The sequence below is a fragment of the Patella vulgata genome, chromosome 1, assembly GCF_932274485.2.
Source record: "Patella vulgata chromosome 1, xgPatVulg1.2, whole genome shotgun sequence".
Taxonomy (NCBI): Eukaryota; Metazoa; Mollusca; class Gastropoda; family Patellidae; genus Patella; species Patella vulgata.
The window spans coordinates 34450374-34471818 of NC_065879.2; the positions used below are offsets into that span (position 1 = coordinate 34450374).

The 21445-nt window shown below is 34.2% G+C and overlaps 2 protein-coding genes across 2 annotated transcripts; one reads left to right on the forward strand and one right to left on the reverse strand.

Annotated features, from left to right (window-relative positions):
- Window positions 1–1844: 1844 nt before the first annotated feature.
- On the reverse strand, window positions 1845–14354 carry LOC126808416 (dynein assembly factor with WDR repeat domains 1). Its single transcript, XM_050533114.2, has 13 exons — window positions 14208–14354; window positions 13568–13640; window positions 12872–12963; window positions 11929–11981; window positions 11333–11391; window positions 10886–11008; window positions 9872–9971; window positions 9526–9633; window positions 9000–9106; window positions 7248–7369; window positions 6162–6334; window positions 5548–5710; window positions 1845–4603 (listed from the first exon to the last, which is right to left on the reverse strand). Exons 1-13 carry the CDS (start codon window positions 14245–14247, stop codon window positions 4569–4571), a joined length of 1248 nt encoding a protein of 415 aa, XP_050389071.1. The 5' UTR covers window positions 14248–14354; the 3' UTR covers window positions 1845–4568.
- Window positions 14355–15186: 832 nt separating this feature from the next.
- Window positions 15187–20288, forward strand: LOC126808412 (uncharacterized). Its single transcript, XM_050533109.1, has 4 exons — window positions 15187–15747; window positions 16869–17600; window positions 18100–18204; window positions 18960–20288. The coding sequence occupies exons 1-4, from the start codon at window positions 15628–15630 to the stop codon at window positions 19497–19499; spliced, it is 1497 nt and encodes a 498-aa protein (XP_050389066.1). The 5' UTR covers window positions 15187–15627; the 3' UTR covers window positions 19500–20288.
- Window positions 20289–21445: the final 1157 nt, after the last annotated feature.

Sequence of the window (21445 nt, forward strand, 5' to 3'; positions counted from 1 at the left end):
TTCATTTCATTTCTATATCCGCGAGCCCTTTACCGGACAGAACAGACCAAAACTAGCTATTCCACAGACAATTATCTATTTAATACCAGGCTACAGTATACATTTCCGATGACATCTGTATTATTACTGTTATTATTGTAGGTATATATTTATAATAAAGGCTAATGACAATCCGTACTCTCATCTACCGTTAATGTACCGTTAAATGTACCGTTAAATAATGATGGAAAATTTCTAGAGAGGGGTATCAGGTTCAAATACAATCTAGTAAAAAGTAGAAAAATAAAAATAAAAGGGGAAATTTTTTATCTAAAAGGGATATTTCCGCAGAGGAAATCTTTAAATAAGAAGATAAACCCAAAAATAATCAGGAATATTTTAGTTAAGATGAAATTCCTTAGATATTAATTAGGTCATCTGTAGTACAATCTTAAATCTTTGATGATATTTGAAATTGGATATATGTAGAATATGCATATCTATAACCCTTGCAATACTTTGAGCGCTATTAACAAAACAAAAAAAAACCCCAAAAAACAAAAACAAATATCAAACGCTCTGTGTCGGTGATTAGTAAGATCCTGAATATCAGTAAGAAATCACAACTACGCTACCGACATTATCGCGTAAAGATATGGAACGGAAATGAGAATCAACATACTATTTTGGAGAGAGAGAGAGAGAGAGAGAGAGAGAGAGAGAGAGAGATAGAGATGGGGTTTAACGTCCACTCGATACAAACTAGGTCATTTTGGGACTAACATATGGTTTAATTTTATTTCAATCATTCGCTTGCGCGTAGGGGTCTTTAGCAGTGAAAGGAAACCGGAGAAAACCCACGAGGTTGGACAGGCGACCCTACTCCTTGTCACGTACAACCGGGGAATCGAAACCCCGCCAGTTGACTCAATGACAGACCGTATGATACAGCGCGCTCGTGCATTCGGCCATCCAACCCCCATACTATTTTGGTGTAACATGTACGAAAAAATCGCGTTTTTAGCTTGTGGACACTCTAGTCAGAATTTTATCTGATTTTGATGATGCTTAAAAAATGTTTATATCCCAAAGATCTCGGCACCTTTCGATACTGGTGCATATCGGATCGTAACAACCTGGATTATGGCTCCTGATTGCACGAAACATCGTTTTTTGGGTTGGTTTTTTTTGGCTTGTTCCCTGTCCATATCTTCCAAAATGTGGGCGTATCGTGCAATGGCACCCGCTTGTTTGGACAGCTGTCATTGCTGGCAACATTTTTAAGACAGTGTATCCCCATTTGACACAACCTTCGTCGTTTTCCGGTTATTTCCGTTGAATTATAGCGTTTGTAAGGCCTACATGCTAAATCTAATATGGTTTAATAAACTTGACTGGTGGTATTAGAGTGGTCGAGTTTTTATCTAGTATATTATGCATTCAGTCATTCAAAACCCATTATTCCCAAATATTGAGCAGGTACGACATACGGTGGTCGCCAAGACTCAGTCATAACATCCATTCGGTAAACCTCGGCAGACTCCGGTACCTAACATCTAACCTCGGCGTTACGATGGTAAAGTGATATGTAGCTACCAGTTTACTTTTAGTTTTTAGAAAGTTCTCAAATTTCGTCGTTCGAAGAGTGTGTAGAGTTGTCATTGTAAAGTTGTCCTTTGTTTAAAGAAAATCGGATAAACTTGAAAGAAAAACACTTTCAGACAATAAAGGAGCTAATTAAATCGCACTGCATATAATAATGTAATATGAATGTATATAAACTGATTAACATTCAATCGTTTCTGTGTTTACTATAATTGTGTTTAATATAAGGAACAACAACCAATAAATCATTATAAGGAAATTGCATATCGCCTTCTCGATATTTTATTTCACTTGAATTCAGCAACAACTACACACATTTTAATTAGATGACAAATCTGGTGTCGTATTTATTACAGTGTACTAATATCTTCATGCAAATCAAGTAATAAATAAAATAAATTATTTTATATCAAATAGTTCATTTTCACAGGCAAAACCATAATAAACTTTAAAATCATAACAACGAAAAAGCACATATAACAACAAATTTATGTTTTTTTAAATTGTAATCAATGCAAAAAAAGAAAATATTTCTCTATAAAATTTTAGGCAATGGACGAATTTAGAATAATTTAAAACTAATGGAGTATGCTTATTATGTATTCATCATAATGATTATTTAAACGAAGATGTAATAATAAACTGAAAGAAATCAATAGTACACATGGTTAATATATTCTAAAAATATAAATACAATTTTCTATTCTGAACACTTTACATGGTGCAAGGCAAGGAGTGATAAAGTAAATATATGTTCTCTAAAATTGAATACAAATAAAGCACAAATTAATAATTATATATTTGGTAGAAAACTGTTGACTGCATTTCTTACATCTAATACTTATAAAGGTAAACACATAAACTACCAGGAAAAATATATCTGTTACCAAAAACATATCTTTTATTAAAAGATATTTCAATGACATTTTTTTGACAATCTATAAATTTTTACTATAGATGCATCCGCAGGATAGCAACATTAGACTAAATGGCTGACACTCTAGTAATAATCAAATTGTTTAATCAACTGCAGGCTTATTATAAGACAATTTGAGCCCATAATTTGATTTTTCCTGGTCCAATTATCCTCGATTTAACATATCTTTAATATAATAAATTATTCTTTCTAAGAAATAGTTTGTATGCTGAGTAAACCCAATTGAACACATTCTGATAAATACTATATCGTCGGTGAAGTGTCAAAAGGGTGTATCCCTCTGTCTAAGCTGTGCATCTCTGCGCCAATTAGAACTGTTCTGGGTATCATGTGTATCTTGATTTGTGGAAATTTTGAAATGCAAAAGGTTCTATTTCTTAATCTTTAGAAATTCTTAGATACACCCTTTTGACACTTCACCGACGATATATTACAATACTGAACAAAATTTATAAACTTTGGAATGTATACAATCTGATTAAAATACAAATCTACAGATAATTCTGTTTCATTTTTTTCCTACAACCAATTGCCTCAACTCCATGCGGATCTAACCGTTTGCAAGAGTATTCATTCCAGTTAGAGGTCACATATGTGAATTTTAAATAATCTAAATTATTTATATTTAACATTTTGTTTTGCTCTCTAATGCCTTACAGGTGTCTCCCATAATTCAGAGCAAATCTTGCCCAAACAGACCATTTGTGATATCAATGTCTTATATCAAAGAGAGAGAGAGAGAGAAATGGAGTTTAACGTCCACTCGACACAAACTAGGTCATTTCGGGACTAACATATGGTTTAATTTTATTTCAATAATTCGCTTGCGCGTAGGGGTCTTTAGCAGTAGGAGGAAACCGGAGGACCCGGAGAAAACCCACGAGGCTTGAGTCTTATATCAAAGAGAAAACTAATAAAACAAAATTTGATCTAGGATCTGTGTTTTAATTAGATTGGAATGTATGCACTAAGCTAATAATAAAATATATCGATGGAATGCTGATCTAAAATGCTGTTTATATATAATACTATGAAATCTAGAATCACAATGCTCTAAACAAGAAAACATGCATGACAAATAATACTTAATACAATTACATGGTGTTGTAAAGCTTGATTTATTGAAATGATAAAACTGGCCATATCAATCAATTTGATCAAAATACTTCACAAAATCATGTATAAATATATCTGACTGGAAACATTGGTTGCCCTTGTTTATGTTATTAGAATGCAACTTAATAAGGGCAAAGTGCCAGAAAATGGCAATAACAGAACAAATAATGCTGAAAAAATATATATACTGAACTGTGGACGGAATACTTGCACCCCAAAAACGGGGGTTGGTGTCACAAACCATAGACTAACAAGTGGACGGTTATTTATTACTTTCAGCTGAATAAATAAATATAAATAAATGGTCATATGTATTACTAGTATCGTCGCGTTGATGTGGCATTGGAATAAATTCAAACAAGTAAATAACGCTAGTCTTTTTCAATTGTCCCACAAAATTTTGCCATAACAGATATTCATAATATCTTTTCTTTAATTTTTAAACATTAATCCAACCAATCTATGCATAAAGAGAAAATGGTTGAAATAACTTGTTTTTAATAGGTTTTTTTTATATTTTTGTTTTTGTTTATTCAGTTAAAGCATCATATTTTAAACTCTTGAAAACTTTTTTAAACCAAACTTATGCTTTTTAAATTATCCAGAATTTGAGTTTTAGTGGGAAAGATGAAGAAGAATATAGCTTCTACACTAAGAAAAATATGACAGAATATTTTAACAGTATATGTTTTGCAGATCAACACTTGCATGTGGTTTTCATGTTGAATATATGAAAGGCTTGATAGAATATTTATCATTGAATCATATCTGTAGTTTTATGAGACAGTTAAACTACAGTCTATGATAGAATATTTTGACAGTATATTTTCTGTAGATCAACACCATATTGAATATCTGAAATAGATATGAATGTTACATATAGATGACTACCAGTTGATGACAAGATTGCACAAGTTATCTACCCTTGATATCATCTCCATATTCTACATGTATTGTCTTTACTTCCTGAAATAGAATAATACATTTTATGAAAAACTTGAGCACACAATGAGTTTATAAAACTATATTTTATCAAATATCCTATCAGTTACAAAGAAAATGGAATTATTTTTGTAAAAACACAGAAAATCACTAGATGACATGTTTATTTAGCCCAACACAATTCCTGAATATCAGACAAAATCTGTCAATAATACATTTCTGTAGAGTGAGTGCAGATTGGGAAGAATATTCTGCTAAACAGTCATATCAGAAAGGGGCAATAATTGTAGAATATGGACTGCAAAAACATTGGCTATCTTCTTTATACCAATGCAAACTATTCCAGAAAACTTACGATGGCTTAGTACGTAAGGTGCTGACTCAATAAACAGAGGGGAATCACGGTGGCTAAGTGGCTAAGACGCTGGCTCGCTAACCTGGAGGTCGGGTGTTCGATCCCTGCAAAATTTCCCTTCATAGCACACGGCATGATGCCCGTCTTCATTAGCCCAGTTCGGAGCAAAACAGTAGGACGTTAAACTCCATTCCATTTCATTTCCATTTTCAATAAACAGAGGGTATGTGTTCGATCCTGGTGTTGTCTGAGAAAGTTCCTTAGTACTTTTCGGCGTAGTTTGCCCTTGTCAGTGGTGCAAGACGGTGGACCTGGCAAGGTACAGCATCTAGTCATTCGGATGGGATAAAAAACTGAGGTCCTGTGTATATCTTGGTGTGCACATTAAAGAACCTTTGATAATTGAAATTCAATTCCCTCATAGCAAATTGTATGGTGTAAGCCCATCTTCGTTAGGCCGGATGGAGCAGATAAGTAGGACATTAAACCATTTTATTTCTTATTGAAATTCAATTGAGAACTCAACTCTGTACTTTGGAATATATCACGCTAAATTCACAATCCAAAAAGTTTCTACATGACATAAAAGAAATAATGTTATTAATTATCATACCCGTTATTATAGTGTTCCCTTCATAATTAAATGTACAGCTAAATATTTCATCTGAATGACCTTCAAATACTTGTTTACATTCACCGGTTTCAGGATCCCAGATTCTAGCCGTTTTATCAGAACTTGCAGTTAAGACTTTTGTACCTTGTGGGTTAAAACAAATCTGAAAGATACAATAACAATTTCTCAATTTTTTTTACATACCATGTTTTTATAATATTCACAATATTCAAACAATTGATCTGACTTTAAGAAACATATGCCGATAGCAAAAAATCTTCCGAGCAATTATCAAAAGTTGTCGCCTTTATAGCTAACTTGAGCATTTACAAGGGAACTAACTATGAAGTGATTACCGTATAAGAAATGAAATCAATTTGATAGAATTCATTCCAGCTACCACATCAACAAGTGCTTACAATCAATAACTCTCCTTCAAAACTAATAGGCTTATTTGTCTCATGGACATAAACACGGTGCAGAATATCTACAAGTGATTTCAAACTGAACAAGCCCTTAACTTTTTAACTAATTAGTAGAAATTGTTAAAAAGATCTACAGGAGTCTTTGTCTTATGAACATAAATACTGTGAATAAATTCCAAGATTCATTACCTTTGATATTTCTCCTTCATGTCCGACAAATTTTGATATAATATTATGTGTGACTGAATTATAACATCTAGCTGTACCATCAGCTGATGCTGTTAATAAATGTTGTCCAGTATAATCAAATGCTACGTCTAAAACTTCATCTTCATGTCCTCTTAAAGTTCCAATACATCTACCTAGAAAAGAATATATACTAAACAATCCAATTCACATTAACGTTTGCATATTTCTACAATGGGTTGGGGATCACGGTGGCTAAGTGGGTAAGGTGCTGGCTCGCTAGCCTGGAGGTCGGGTGTTCGATCCCTGCATTGGCCAAGAAAGTTCATCCAGATTTTCCAGCGTGGTTCTCCCTTGTCAGTGTTGCAGGACAGAGGGCCTGACAAGGACAGCTGTCTAGTCATTCGGATTGGACGAAAAACTGACTGAGGTCCCGTGTACACATTGGCGTGCACGTAAAAGATCCCTCGACACTTGGAATTCGATTAAGAGTAGGCCGTAGTGCCGCTGTCCGGGCAAAATTTCCCTCATATCCCACTGTATGGCGTATGCCCGTCTTCATTAGCCCAGTTCGGAGCAGAACAGTAGGACGTTAAAACCCCATTTCATTTACAATGGGTTGGGTTGTTTAACAGCACAGCAGACAAACTCATTTTTAACTCAGTGTCAGTGTATCACCCAAGCCAAATTTCTTTCGTCACAAAATATTGTTAATGCACTTGGTTTGTTGGTTAATGTCATTATACTGATTAAAATGAAATGGGGTTTAACTTCCTACTTTTCTACACCAACTAGCTTAATGATATCAGATATTCACATGTAGTGTGCTTTAAGGGTAATTTTACTAAAAATGTTCTACAACCTGCTTTTATTTCTATTTGTAATTGTCAAGGGATCTTTAATGAGCTGCCAATGGCATACACAGGACTTTGGTTTTTCATCCCATCCAAATTATTTTATGCTTTTCTATGCCAGACCTTCCATTCTACATTAGGGGAGACCAGACTGTAAAATCCAGAAGAACTTTCTCTATCAACAATTGATAACGGAGAAATGTACACGACTCGTCAACATACTCTAATAACTTACCAGATTCTGTGTCCCATATTTTACAGGTTTTATCCATAGAACCGGTGGCTATAAGGGAACAATCCCAGTTAAACTGAGCACTGCTTATTTCTGCTTTATGGCCAATTAAAGTGTGAACTTTTCTGTAAAAAGATCAGGAAATATATTACTAACTCACATTTTCTGAAAATCACTGACTAGTTATAAGTTTGGTATGCAATAATTTCTACTCCATAAATGAAGCAGCATCAAATTATTAAACTGCCTTCAATATCAGTAACGGATACTCATATTATTAGTTCTATAATAAACTTCCTTAATTGTATCTTTTCTCTCTTAAGATTCTAAAATAAACAAGTGATGATTCTGGCAAATTAAACAGAGCACCTTTCATAGAACTAAAATAAACCCTATAGTATTACATATTTTTCAGACAACATCTCGTTTTTCGTGGCTTAATGTTAGCTAAACTGTATTTGACTTGATTATTTAGCATTTAATTAAGAAAACAAAACCAAAATATCAACCACAGATAATTTCCTAGATTGGATTCAATTGGATTAAAGTGAGGCTCATTAACCCGTTAACTGTGTAGTTTTTAAAACGTTAACTACCCCCTATTGTGTAATTAATTTGACTTTTTTATTCCTGAAAAAAATGATAGTAGCCTGAAACCATATTAAAACTAATGGTAAATAGAGTTGTTTCCCTTCATTTAGATTTCCTCGACCGTTTTACACATGCTGCGATCATATGTTCGAAGAATAGGTTGGGGGAAATACCCCCAAGGCGTTATATTACGCCCTACACACGGTGAGTGGCAGTTGTCCAGGACGTTATATAACGTCCTACGCAGTTAATGGGTTAACCCTTGTCGGTTCACGTTGTGAGAATCACATAGCAGGTATCAAGGGGTCCATATGGACACCAGTTATAATTCAAAGTTTTTACGTACAGATATATCTGAATTAAAAGGCGGGGGTTTAGTTTACAACTGAAAAACAACTAAATTATTATGCAAAAACATTTTAGTGACATTTGGAAAAGATTTAATAATTCTCACAAAATTGCTACTTTGTGTACTATGTGATAAAGAGGTAAAATGTCAATTCACGCTTGATACAAAAACCATTGAATATTTGGAATTTATCATTTAATTTTTGGTATTTGTAACATGCAGATGTTAAAAGAGAGAATACTCTGGCATACGCAATATGGTATTAGGCAGCAAATACATTAGGAAAATCCCTACTGTGAGTTGTAAGTTAGGGGTCCTTTCGCAATAATGTGATTTGTATGAGACTCAAAATCCCTCCAATGATATTCAGTAGCTTTTTAATGTAAAACAATTAAATCTTTATTTGCCTTCTGTCATTTTGCCCTTTCAATAATAATTAGGTTAAACAAAGAAAATATTCTGGTTCTCAGACAATCCTTACCAGGGAAGTTTTTATCTTTATGTTTTTATATCGCCAAAGGATCACCACTTGGCTAAATGACTTCTTTTCGCATCAAATTGTTGATTATCCAGCATTGTTTATGATTGTCATTAACATATATCAGGGTCGTGTACTTGATAAATGAGACTATGGATTCAATCAAATTTTTTTTTCATAGACTTACTTCCTGTAACCAGGATAAAATATTTACCTGCGGTAATTATTATGCGATTTTGAAATAAAAACAGGCCATGCAGCCGTTTTGAAGTGGCGAGAAATTATTTGAGAACCATAATATTTTTTGACATGGCCTTCATTTTTATTTTAGACTTACTCTCCAGATCTAGTATCCCACACTGCAACAGTATGATCGAATGATCCAGTTATGAGTAAAGCACCAGTTGAATTAAAAGATAACGATATGATTTCTGCAGAATGACCCTGAAATTTAAAATACGACAATGTACATCAATGCATAATTCCACCAATGAAACGGCACTGATAAGCAAATTAATGTAGTGGTCTATTCCATTTCAACATATGTGGGAATGTAGGACTACAACATTTTTAATATGAGACACTGAGAAATGGGGTTTAACATCCACTTAGTTTCGGAATTAACATATGGTATAATTTTATTTAACAAATTTCCTTGAAAATAAGGGTAGCAGTGCAGAAAACCCATGAAATTGGGCAGGCGACCCTACTCCTTGTCACATAATTATAAAGCTTGGGATTGAAACAAGACCACCCAACACAGTGACAGACCTAAAGTGCACCCATTGGACCACTATACCACCACCCCATACCTCATTTTAAAGGTACAGCAATGACAAAGGTTTTAAGTAGGTAAGACTTACACTTAAAGTGTTTAGTTCTGTTCCTGTTTGTACATCCCATAATTTAGCTGTAGTATCCATACTACCTGTAGCTATAACAGAACTCTGGGGATTAAAAGAAAGGCACACCTGAAACAAAATAAAACAACGTGTATACATGTTCATGTATATTTATCTATATTCAAACAGTTCTTATCGTCAGCTTATGGTTCATCATCTATAGATTCAATCATATATAAATCTTATCAAAATTCTTCTCCTTCATATATTGTCAACCTAACCAAAATGAAGAAAAAAATAATGTCATTCTCAAATCAAGCTAGTGTTCAGAATACTTTCTATTCATTCTAATACATGTAGCACTTACTATTTCTGCTGTATGACCACGATATGTGTGGTAACATTTTCCCGTTTCAGCACTCCATAATTTACATGTTTTATCAAATGATCCTGTGGCAATTTTATCACTAAAATAGAAGAAGTTATTAAAACTTTTTTATTACAAATATTTTAGTACAGTTTTACTTGGAAATATTTTATTACACATTACACAAAAAAATATAACCCCTCTTCCATTTTTACTGTCACATATTAACAACATTGATGTCAACATCAGCTGATATTGTCTGTGAAAATCACTTGGAAATCTTGCTTTTATTAAGATATATAGGAATAAAATAAAAATTATTACAGTTTGAGTCCTCAGCCCTAGTTGTCCTGTGGCCCGCTTCATGAAGTGTACAAATATTATTACAGTTTGATTCCTTAACCTTAGTTGTCCAGTGGCCTGCTTCATGAAGTCTACATTACAGTTTGATTCCTTAGCCCTAGTTGTCCAGTGGCCCAATTCTTGAAGTATACAAATATTATTACAGTTTGATTCCTTAACCCTAGTTGTCCAGTGGCCTGCTTTATGAAGTGTACAAATATTATTACAGTTTGATTCCTTAACCCTAGTGGTCCAGTGGCCCACTTCTTGGAGTATACAAATATTATTACAGTTTGATTCCTTAGCCCTAGTTGTCCAGTGGTCCACTTCATGAAGTGTACTTAATGTTACATGTAAGCTTAATAGAGTTGTATAGTAAAATATTCGATTTTTGTAAACATGTACCTATGATTTACACACGCTTTGTTTGTGAGACATGATGACCCAGATGCATAAATTTGTTTGGTGTGTGTCATTAACAAGATACAATCATGTACAACAAACTTGGTTAACTCAGTCAAGGTATCAGAGGTATGTCGTGAAGATGCCCTGCCCCAAAGTGATATAAAATCTGTAGCACCATATAAATCCTGTATATATATTTGACTGGCACAAATTATTGTTTCACTAACAAGAAACATAATGGTTACCAATATTGTTACATGTACTCACCCAAAAGGATTATTAAAAGCAATAGCATAAACAACATTTCTGTGACCTTCAAGGGTATGTAATTCTTCCCCAGATGCTGTATCCCACACCTTACATGTACGATCATAACTTCCAGTAATAAAGCTGCATGAAAAGAACAGATATAATAATAAATGGACATTAGGCTTGTAAAGTCTGAAAAAATTCCTAAACTGCCACACATCTGAATCTGGGGCACCATGATAGACTTTAGGCTGATATGTCCTTTGAAGTTATATATTTGTAAACTATAAATGTGGTTTTCATTTGAATTTAAAGAGAAGTGCTTATCAATGATCACAACCAACACAGATAAAAATGTAATCATGTGAGAAAATTTGTTTAAAATGGAAGATAATTTCATCAAATTATGTTTCATTGTTCCAACTTTTGTCATTTCTCATATACTGTTATAATTCAGTTATTCACCTTGATCCTGATTTGTTGAATGCCACATTTGTTAATGGAAGTATATGGGCTCGCAACACCTAAAAAATATAACAAATAGTCTTAAAGTAACAATGCATGATTTTCATTTTTAAGAAATATCAAATTTCTCACGGCTTATTTAGGCTCTCAGATTGATTATTTAACATTTAATTAAGAAAACAAAACCAAAATATCAATGCTAAATAATCTCCCGGCTTGGATGCAATTGGAAAAAAAAACAGGCCTATCAAATTCTTTTACAGCAAATAACTTTAGATGGCAGCAGACTTGTTATGTTGGGAGCAACAGAGTAACAGACAATGTAGATCAATGGATTTTTTTTCAAATCATTATATTTATTTATATCTTCGTAAATAGTTTAGGAAATTAAACCATTTTTGGGACTGATATTCACAATATTGTAGTTTGCAAATTGCAAGGGATTTATATAATGCTAAAATCAACCTCAGAATCTTTAATTAAAAATATTACCTTACATTTTACAATTTTTAAAAGATCAGGCCAATTAAAATCAATCGTAACATAATATACCATCAACTTTCTCATAAAATCAATTGTTTTATTTTTACACTTACTTTGAATAAATAAAAATATCGATCTTCGACATGACAGAGTTTTTCTTGTAAACCTATTTATTTGGTTAAGGAAAGTATGGAAACATCAGGAGACAAATGAGACACAAAGATTTTAAATACAATAAATTCTGGTTCACATTACTAGATGCACAGAAAATAATGCAAATGAAATGGGGTTTATTAACATCCTACTTTTCTGTACAACGGGGTTAAACATGCATTATGCAAGAGCTAAATCTGCCTATTGCAGGTTTTTCATTAGGTCTGAAATGTTTTCTAAACTATTAATTAGACATTAATTAACTGATCCAGGCCTTAATCAACTCTCAATGGCATCAGATTTCTCTGATATTAAATAGATTAAAATGGTTCAGCGATACTTTGATTTAATCAAATATGGAGGACCAAGACTTAGCTTCGATCAACCAGTACGGTGGTTGAAATTATTACACACGTCTGTCAAAAATTCAAAGGCTAATATCTTCGCTTGCAATAGAGTAATTTGAATGAAATTTTCAAATTATTCATTTTACATCATCTACTTTCGAACTATTATAGCAAGAATGGCTAGTTCTTTATCTAAATCTTACATAATGTATCTTTAATGCATTGTGATATGAATTCCAACTATCAAGGGTTCTTTTATATGCATGCCAACTTGTATACAGGAACTCAGTTTTTTGCACCATCCGAATGACTAGAAACTGTCGTTCACCACTGAAATGGTGTTTAATGCACGTAAGGGTCTTAAGCTGAGGGAGGAAACCAGAGAACTATTTGCATGCACTTTTTGTTTTTTGTTTCGTTGATTGGTTGGACAGCAGTATCTATTATTAGGCATTTTAATACTATCTAATAAAGAATTCCTTTAATTAACAATAGGTTAATTTTAATAGACCACAAATTAAATTTTATATATCTTCTTTGGATGACTAAAGGATACGGACTATTAGTTTTCGAACTTGATCAGTTTTTGAAGTCGTTATCAATGGTTCTTTTCTGGTTATTTCATCTACAACACTATCTACGTCAGTCCTTAAAAAAACATCAAATAAAATTAATTATGTTAATAAATACATGCATACACTTATTTATGCTACTCTGATATCTTGCATGTGTGAAAAGATTAAAGGAGCTAAGAACTCAATATCATCCAAAGTCTTCGACATTGAAAACACAAATTACTTGTCAATTTAAATCAACGTTGATGTTGTGATCTTACTGGGAAAAGATGGGCTATTGATATCCAATATTTAAGACACTGACAAAATAAACATTTTATCATTTGTACACGAATCGTGTATCTTAATATGTTTCAGTGCCAGTTAACAAGGGACTCGGAAGAACGAGGCTAGACATATTCCACAAGTCATGTCAAACGTTGACGCTATATTCTTATCTGGAGAGCAGGCACAATAAATACTGTCGGTGTAGACTGGAATAACCAGACACTAGAGATTGCCATTTGATTGAGATTTATGGCGTATTTCGTGCTAAAATATATTATCATGAATGTATTCTTTTGATTTGACAGTAAGTTTATTAATAGATTGCAATTTATTTTGCTGCGGTACCGGTACATATGCATCTCACTTCAGTCAACAAATGAATTTGCTTATATATATGTTTTTAAACTTACTCTGGTTTCAGGTCTAGTAGATCTATTGATTTAGTTTTCACTGTTCCTCCTTGTTCATATTCAAGTATAATACCTGGGGGAAAAAAATCTAGATTAACAAAGATATTCTCTGTGTATTAAAAAAAATTAAATGTCAAAATGAAAAGTATCTTTTTTTATTTCATGTCTAATTAAATGACAGATGACAGATAAAGAATCTGTAGTTGATCTGCTCTTAAATTTTCACAGAAACGACCATGCCTATTCAGAATAACTTCAATGAATAAGAATAAAAATGATTAGAATTAGTAGATCTAATTTTAATATTAGTATTAGTAATATTAATTATTATATCATTATCAATTACAATGTTTCAGTAGATCCCCGGGTTCTGACCTATTGTTACCGGTACTGCCGGTAGGCTTAGTTAGTTTATTTTGGAAAAAAACATTTTTTAAATTTTTCACAAAAAGAAATTTGATAAAAACATTTAGATGAGTCGTTCGATCAGATGGCAATCAATGTAGCCTAGGACTAGGAGTGGAGGGCTTGCAAACTGATGTCGCATTGCCGACAATTTAACTTACACGTTACACTTACAGTAGAGTACCGTACAGTTAGTTTCTTCATATTGATAAAAGAAAATCTGAAATAAACAAACCTGGTGGATAATACCGCAACAGAAACCGTTTTAATTTCATTTTTCACGTGAGTAGTGTATACGTGTGTGAGTTTGCTCAACACAAAAATACAGCTCTATTTACACAACACAGAAACTCAAACTACAACCATCCAACATGGAGTAGCGTCCTTGGTTAACTGGGATAGAAACGTAAAGGGAAATAACTCTGATGAATGGTCGAGGACAAGCACCTTCATGCCCACGTTCAGAATGCTGCATGCTCAATCGATTTTATCGGATTTTGCGTCTATAACAATCAGTGTCGACGCTTACGGAATTAACAAAGCGATCATTTCATTCATGGACTTTCTTAATCGTATTAATCGTAAACACATCAATTATAAGTTTGTTTGATCAGGGAGTTGTAGTTATAGGCCTATTTAATTAATAATATTAATAGGTTTGATCATATGGGAGAAATGGGGTTTAACATCCACTCAACACAAACTAGGTCATTTCGGGACTAACATAATGGTTCAATTTTACTTCAATAATTCGCTTGCGCGTAGGGGTCTTTAGCAGTGGGAGGAAACCGGAGGACCCGAACAAAACTCACTTGGCTGGACAGGCGACCAGGCTCCTTATCATGAACAACCGGAGAATCGAAACCACCTAATTTTATAATAATATGTTTTATAATAATTGATAGTCATTAAATAGGGGCCTATTTGTGAAAATATGAGCTACAATTTTTATTTTATAAGGAACTATGAGTCACTGTCTTACCCTCTTTTGTTTTTAAATTCATAAAAAGAATAGTCATGTTTGTTGTTATTTTTATTTATTTAATAATTTGTTTCTTTTCACATCAATATTAGATTTTCTGCTTTTGAGTTATTACTTCTGACAATCGATTTTTAAAATTCTGGCAGCCAATTTCAAGCATACTCATGGGATACCTTAAACATTTAACCACATGTTACCTCCATGGTCAATATATCCACATCGACACACAAACACGTCGCACACTACGTCATGAAACATACAAACGAAATATACACTGATGTCAAATTAAAACGTCAGACTAAAGGATTGGCATCTGTTTTGAAAGAATTCTGATAAACTTAATAACAACTCCAGGACTAACTCTCAGTTGGGATATCTGGGATCTTCAAATGACCGAAAAGATAGCAGGCTATGTGTTTGAATCAACTCTGAAAATATCGCTGATCTAATATTGTGTTATTTTGGAATTGTTATTTTGGAATTGTTATCATAAAGAAAACAGTTTTTATTTATCCATTAAATAAATGGATTACAGTTCTTCTCGACGTGATTATTAAAAATATTTGAATAATTTCAACAGAGAGCTATTGCGTCTCAGGAGAAAGAAATGACATTGAATCATTGTGCCTTGTGTTAATAAATAAGCATATAAAAATTAATTAAGTAATTAACTATGAATACTATTAGTTTAAGTAAAACAACTAGAAAACTTTCAGCCAAGAGATTGCTTCAATATGGGGCACTGGTTGCAGTGGCATATTTTGCATTCCAGATATTTGACACAATAATAAAGGTATGGCATAGTTTTAGTTTTCCATCTCAATTCTACAAAAAGAATTCATACTATTACATTTTCCCTCGGCGCAGCATATAGATTAAAGAACTGGAGGTTGCTGATTTTAAATGGTGCTGCTCGGAAAATGTTTAGACATTCTGTTGTTGAATCTGTGAGCTTTGGGATTAAAAAATATACCTGTCACTATGTCACCAACTACATGTATTATCCTGAAACCGTTAGACCGCTTGCAACAGCCTAAGAATGTACCCTTTTGAAGGGTGTATTCATCAATATCTTAGGTTTTTCGAAATGAGGGTGGGTGGCATAACATTTATAATCGACTTGAATTGTAAATAAAGAGTTAAATATCGTAGCCCATCGATAAAAAGCATTATTTTGGTTAGTAACCGGTACCGGTATGTAACAACATTTTGGCAGTCATAATTATGTGGTAGGATGGGGATAATTGATCCGCCCCCACCCCACACCCACTAAATACGCCTCGGATAGATACGAAACTGAAAATGGTTGACAAAAATAGTATTTACTTATAAATAAAGGATACAGTAAGGGCACAGTCATTAAAAAGTCTTAGATTCTCCAGATCGGAAATATTAGGTCATTTACAATGTTCAATATTAGATGTTAAGGTTTCAAATACGATTTTCTAGATTATATCTTATTTTGTGCAATTAAATTATTTTTCAGCATGACAAGTACGTTGGTAACAGATTGTAGTGGTTTTTATTCAAATATCAAATATTGATCTAAAATTGTAAAGTCGTTCACTAGTTTACTTTTATTGCTTCTTGACGAGAAGGATTTAATTCCGTATTGCCAAATAGGCGGAACAGAGTTTTCCGACTGTGGCCGACGAGCCCCTGTACACTTTGTTTTCTGGACCATGTCTGACGCTCCGAGACCCAGTCCATCCCCGACTACATAATTTGACTGGCTCGAAAGCCATGTTCAACACAAATAATTTTGTATTGTAAATCCAATTCAACAAACAAATCAGAATCTGGTAGTCCATCGGTATTTAAAACTCTAAACTTGGTAAAGCTTCCCGTATAATAGCGCGCGTAAAGAATGGTCAGACATGCTGATTTTCACAGTTATCGTATTATGTTTTCCAGAATAGAAAAGCTGGGCAGTTTTACGACGGTTTTAGTGATGAAATTGGTAATGATGACGTTAATCAGAATCAGAAACAGAATCAGAAACAGAATCAGAAAGAAAATAATAATGACTTCGACTTTGGGGGAAATCAATTTGAGGTCAAAGACGCGGGAATTAATAACGATGTTCACAAAATAGCAGCCAAGGAAAGGGAAAGAGCTAAAGAAGAAAAACTACTCAAAGACAAACAAAAGCAGGATCATGCCGAAATGGCTGATAACGTGGATGAACTCAATAAACTTATTGAGGAAGACGCCAAAGAGAAACAAAAACTGAAACAGAAACAGAGAGTAAAAACAGTTGATGAAGAATTAGATGATATCAAGGATGACGATGATGTTGTGGAACAAATGAAGAACGGTAAAAACAAGAAGCCTGTGAAGATGAGTAATGGTCCAAAAGATCGTCGACCAGGTTTTGATTCAGGTGATGATAGTCCCGAAGTTGCTAGAGAGAAACAGCGTCGCAGAAAAGTGTTTTTCGAGAAGATGGAAGAACTAAATGAAGAATTTGATGAAGATGCCGAATCCAACATGCACGAGCATCTAGACATGTTGTATTTCGTCAGTGCTGCATGGAGTAAAACATTTCAAGATGTGGTAAACTTGATAGTATCTATTCAGTATCATTATGGCGCAGCTGATATCATTATATTTGACCTAGGACTGACAAAAGACCAACGAGAATGGGTAAGAGTTTGTTTCACTACTTTCACATTTTCCGAAGTGTCTTTCTGGTCATAGATTCACGAAAGTCGCTAGAGCATCTGCCAATCCACTTTTTTCGTAACAGTGATGGTGAACAGATTATAAAGGGTTCTGTATGTTGAATCAATTCCAATCCACATTTTTTAGTAAGTCAATACAAAGAAAAAGTTAACCAGTTTCTCATGTAATCCGATAGTGAATCACGATTCATGCCTACGAAAATTAAACCATCTTCACCCACCTCAGCCGTATTCATGTAGCTATTCTCATTTATGAGTAAAAGTAAATCGAATGGAACTGACATTCGGATCTAACAGCACATTTTCATTGTAAATATATATATATTTTTTTTCATTTACTGAGGATATAAAATTATTTAAGGAAATGGGGTGCTGGATTTACCCCTCAATATTTCGGTACTTGCGTTGTTAATGTGACTGCCATAAAATTATTACCATAACCGTCTGGTCTTTTGTTATAGTTATCTTCAGTCTGTCAAGTAGAAATTAGACAAAGTTTAATAGAAGTATGGCCACCGCACATTAGAGATTTAGAGAGAGGATTGTGGCGACCAGTTATCCTACAGGTAAAAATACGTTTAATTACAATCCACAGCCCTCTGAAACAACTGTACGTACTTAAAAAGCGGCCGCGGGGGCTCATAGTCAGGGCTGGCTGGCTAACTTGTAGACTTCGGTTCCTTCCAGGTGTTGGCCGAGAAAGTTTCTAGTTTCGGTGCAGTTTCCCCTGGTCAGTGGAGCAGGACGGAGGGACTGGCAAGGACAGTGTCTAGTCGTTCAGATGGGACGAGCTACGGTGGCTCAGTAACATACTGGCTCACTAAACTGGAGGTCACGTGTTCGTTCTTGGTATTGGCCGAGAAATTAATGCATCTGGATTTTCCGGCATGCCCCCCCCCCCTTATCAGGGGTTTTAGGACCGATGTGCCTCACGTATAGTCGTTCGGATGGGACGAAAAACCGAGGCCGGGTGTACACCTTGGCATGCACTTAAAAGAACACCGACAGTTGGAATTCGATATAAGAGTAGGCCGTAGCGTCGCTGTCCGGGCAAAATTTCCCTCATAGCACATTGTATGACGTATGCCCGTCTTCATTCACCCAGTTGGAACAGAACAGTAGGACGTCAAACCCCATTTCATCATTCATTCATTCATTGTATCTGAAAATGTGGATGGATCATTTTCCTGGATTTCCTTGGGAAAAACGGGTTACACCGCATATTTTAATTTTCATTGATTTTCTCCCATTGTTGGTGTGTACTTGTTTCCTGCACCTTTTTATAAAAAATTAATTTATTGTCGAATTTGTATATTTGTAGATGGCTTTGGCAGGATTGAGTCATATGATCTGGATTGAGCCACATTTAGTGATACACAAAAGAAAAATCAATGCTTATATTGATCATTCTCGAAAGCGTGGCGTCGTTATAGCTGGACAACGTCAAAAATATTCCACATACGTTGTTACTCATCCCGATATGTACTATTACTTAAGTTCGGACGTACGAAAGTTAATGCGAGTTCCTCACATAGAGATTACAATGATAATTGTGCACAATACTAGTACAATACGCCAACGTTTGATGAAGTGGTTATTAGCTTGTGCTGTGGAAGAATGGTGCGTGGCTCCAGCGGGTTCTAAGCGGGAATGTGATACTCATCTAAAACCTAACTCAAGATATTACGCTAACTGTCACCGTTACGACGAATCAGCCATAAATATTTTACTCAAATCTTGGATGAAATATGACCTGGATAAATTTTCATTAAGAGACGTGGTGACAGCTAGGAACGATGGGCGAGATTCCAGAGGAAGGGCCAGAATTTGTCACAGTGGCAGACAGGCCGGAGATCTTTAATGACTTTATTCTCAATACGCCATTGGTTTTAAACAAATCTAAGCTTGCAATAGAGAACGCCCTTTAAGATTAATATGAGAAATCAGTTTCTACGGATCGATCTTGAATACTTAATGTTTAATTTGAACAATCGTAAAGGGTGTAGTCTTCAGTATTGATATTACCGAAGATAAACAGTAAGACAATTTCCAATCTTAATTTTAAATTTTTTTTTTAAAAATAGTGAACGATATGTATATAAGAAGACGGGAATACTATAATTAGTTCGGAAAACAATTCTCAAGACGTAAAATAATAGGCACGATCGGGCCAAACTATCACGATAGATTCCAAAGAAATGTACTTTTATATAACCAGAAATTTCTACCAATATACGTCGAAGAGAAGATCCATGATTTCAGATTTTTTTCTTAATAATTTAAAAAGCTGTTTTAGAATAGAATTTGCAGAAGAAAAAAAGTTACTTAACTCACCCCATGTCACCCCTCTCAGTGATAGTAGGGCCAAGCGAATATTTACTGCTGATTATAGATGGTCTCTGATTGGAACCATTATTTCATCTGCTTTGACATAATATTTAAAATAAATTCCATTCTCACATCACCAAAACTCGGCAGGCTACTGGACTGGTGTGAGTTTTCAGTTAAAAATCCATGGACTATACTGTACGGCTAATATATACTTAAAGGCGTGTACTTAATTTATATCTACGGAAATATGATGCACCTATATTCCATTTCTTATATCTATTGTATATATATTTTATTTATATAAAAGATTATGGGGCAACTGACTGTTATTTTTTTTATCTACATTTCATGTCCATCTATCTACATGTCAAAACTTTGGAGAGGTTTAACTAGTTAGGATTGTTCCACTAGTAATAATAAGGATGAACCCTAGTAGGCATATTAAGCTACAAGTAATAGTTTTCGTTTTCAAATTTGGAGGGATTGTTCTGCTAGTCATATGAAATACACATGTAAATTCAGTCAAGCAGTTGGATTTATAAAAGTTATTGCCCCTTCTTTTTTTTCGAATTTTATGTTAACATTGCCCATATAGAGTAGTATAAAATTTGACAACTTAAGATGAGTTGAAACAGGACAGAAACAGATAAGCAAGTAGTATTAATTAGATTGGAATTAAATAGACTAAATTTTCATAAAATATAAAAGTCAAGTATATTCCATCCCAAACAGTAACACAGCAAAGGGGCTTGTCACCTGAGAAAAATCCCAGATTAGATTTGTTTGCAAGCACTAAGACAAATCCCATGCTTCATTGATATGTGATCAAGGGCCACAACTATAGAAGTAATTATATATGCAATAGCTTTTTTTTGCTATATGAATTTGCAGTACATGTATTTGTATGTATGACCCAACCCCAAATGGTGGACAGAGAGAGGCAATATAAATACATAGACTGCATCAAAATGATACTGGCCAGTTTTTTATATTTGATTTTCATAATCATAACCTATAAAGTTACAGCGGCTAAGTGGGTAAGACGCTGACTCACTAGCCAGCATTGGCCGAGGAAGTTCATCCAGATTTTCCAGCGTGGTTAACCCTTGTCAGTGATGCAGGATGGAGGGCTTGACAGGGACAGCTGTCTAGTCGTTCGGATGTTACGAAAAACCGAGGTCCCGAGTACACATTGGCGTGCACATAAAAGATCCCTTGACAGTTGGAATTTGATTTAAGAGTAGGCTGTAGTGCCGCTGTGTAGGCAAAGTTTCCCTCATAGCACACTGTATGGCGTATGCCCATCTTCATTAGCCCAGTTCGAGGAGAACAGTAGGACATTAAACCCCATTTCATTTTATAAAGTTACATAGAAAGCGGTGGTTATGCAAGATACGCACACATTTTCCAAGAAATGGACAAGAGAACAAGCTAAATAAAAGAAGATATTTTTTGTACAATCAGGGGCCATAATCC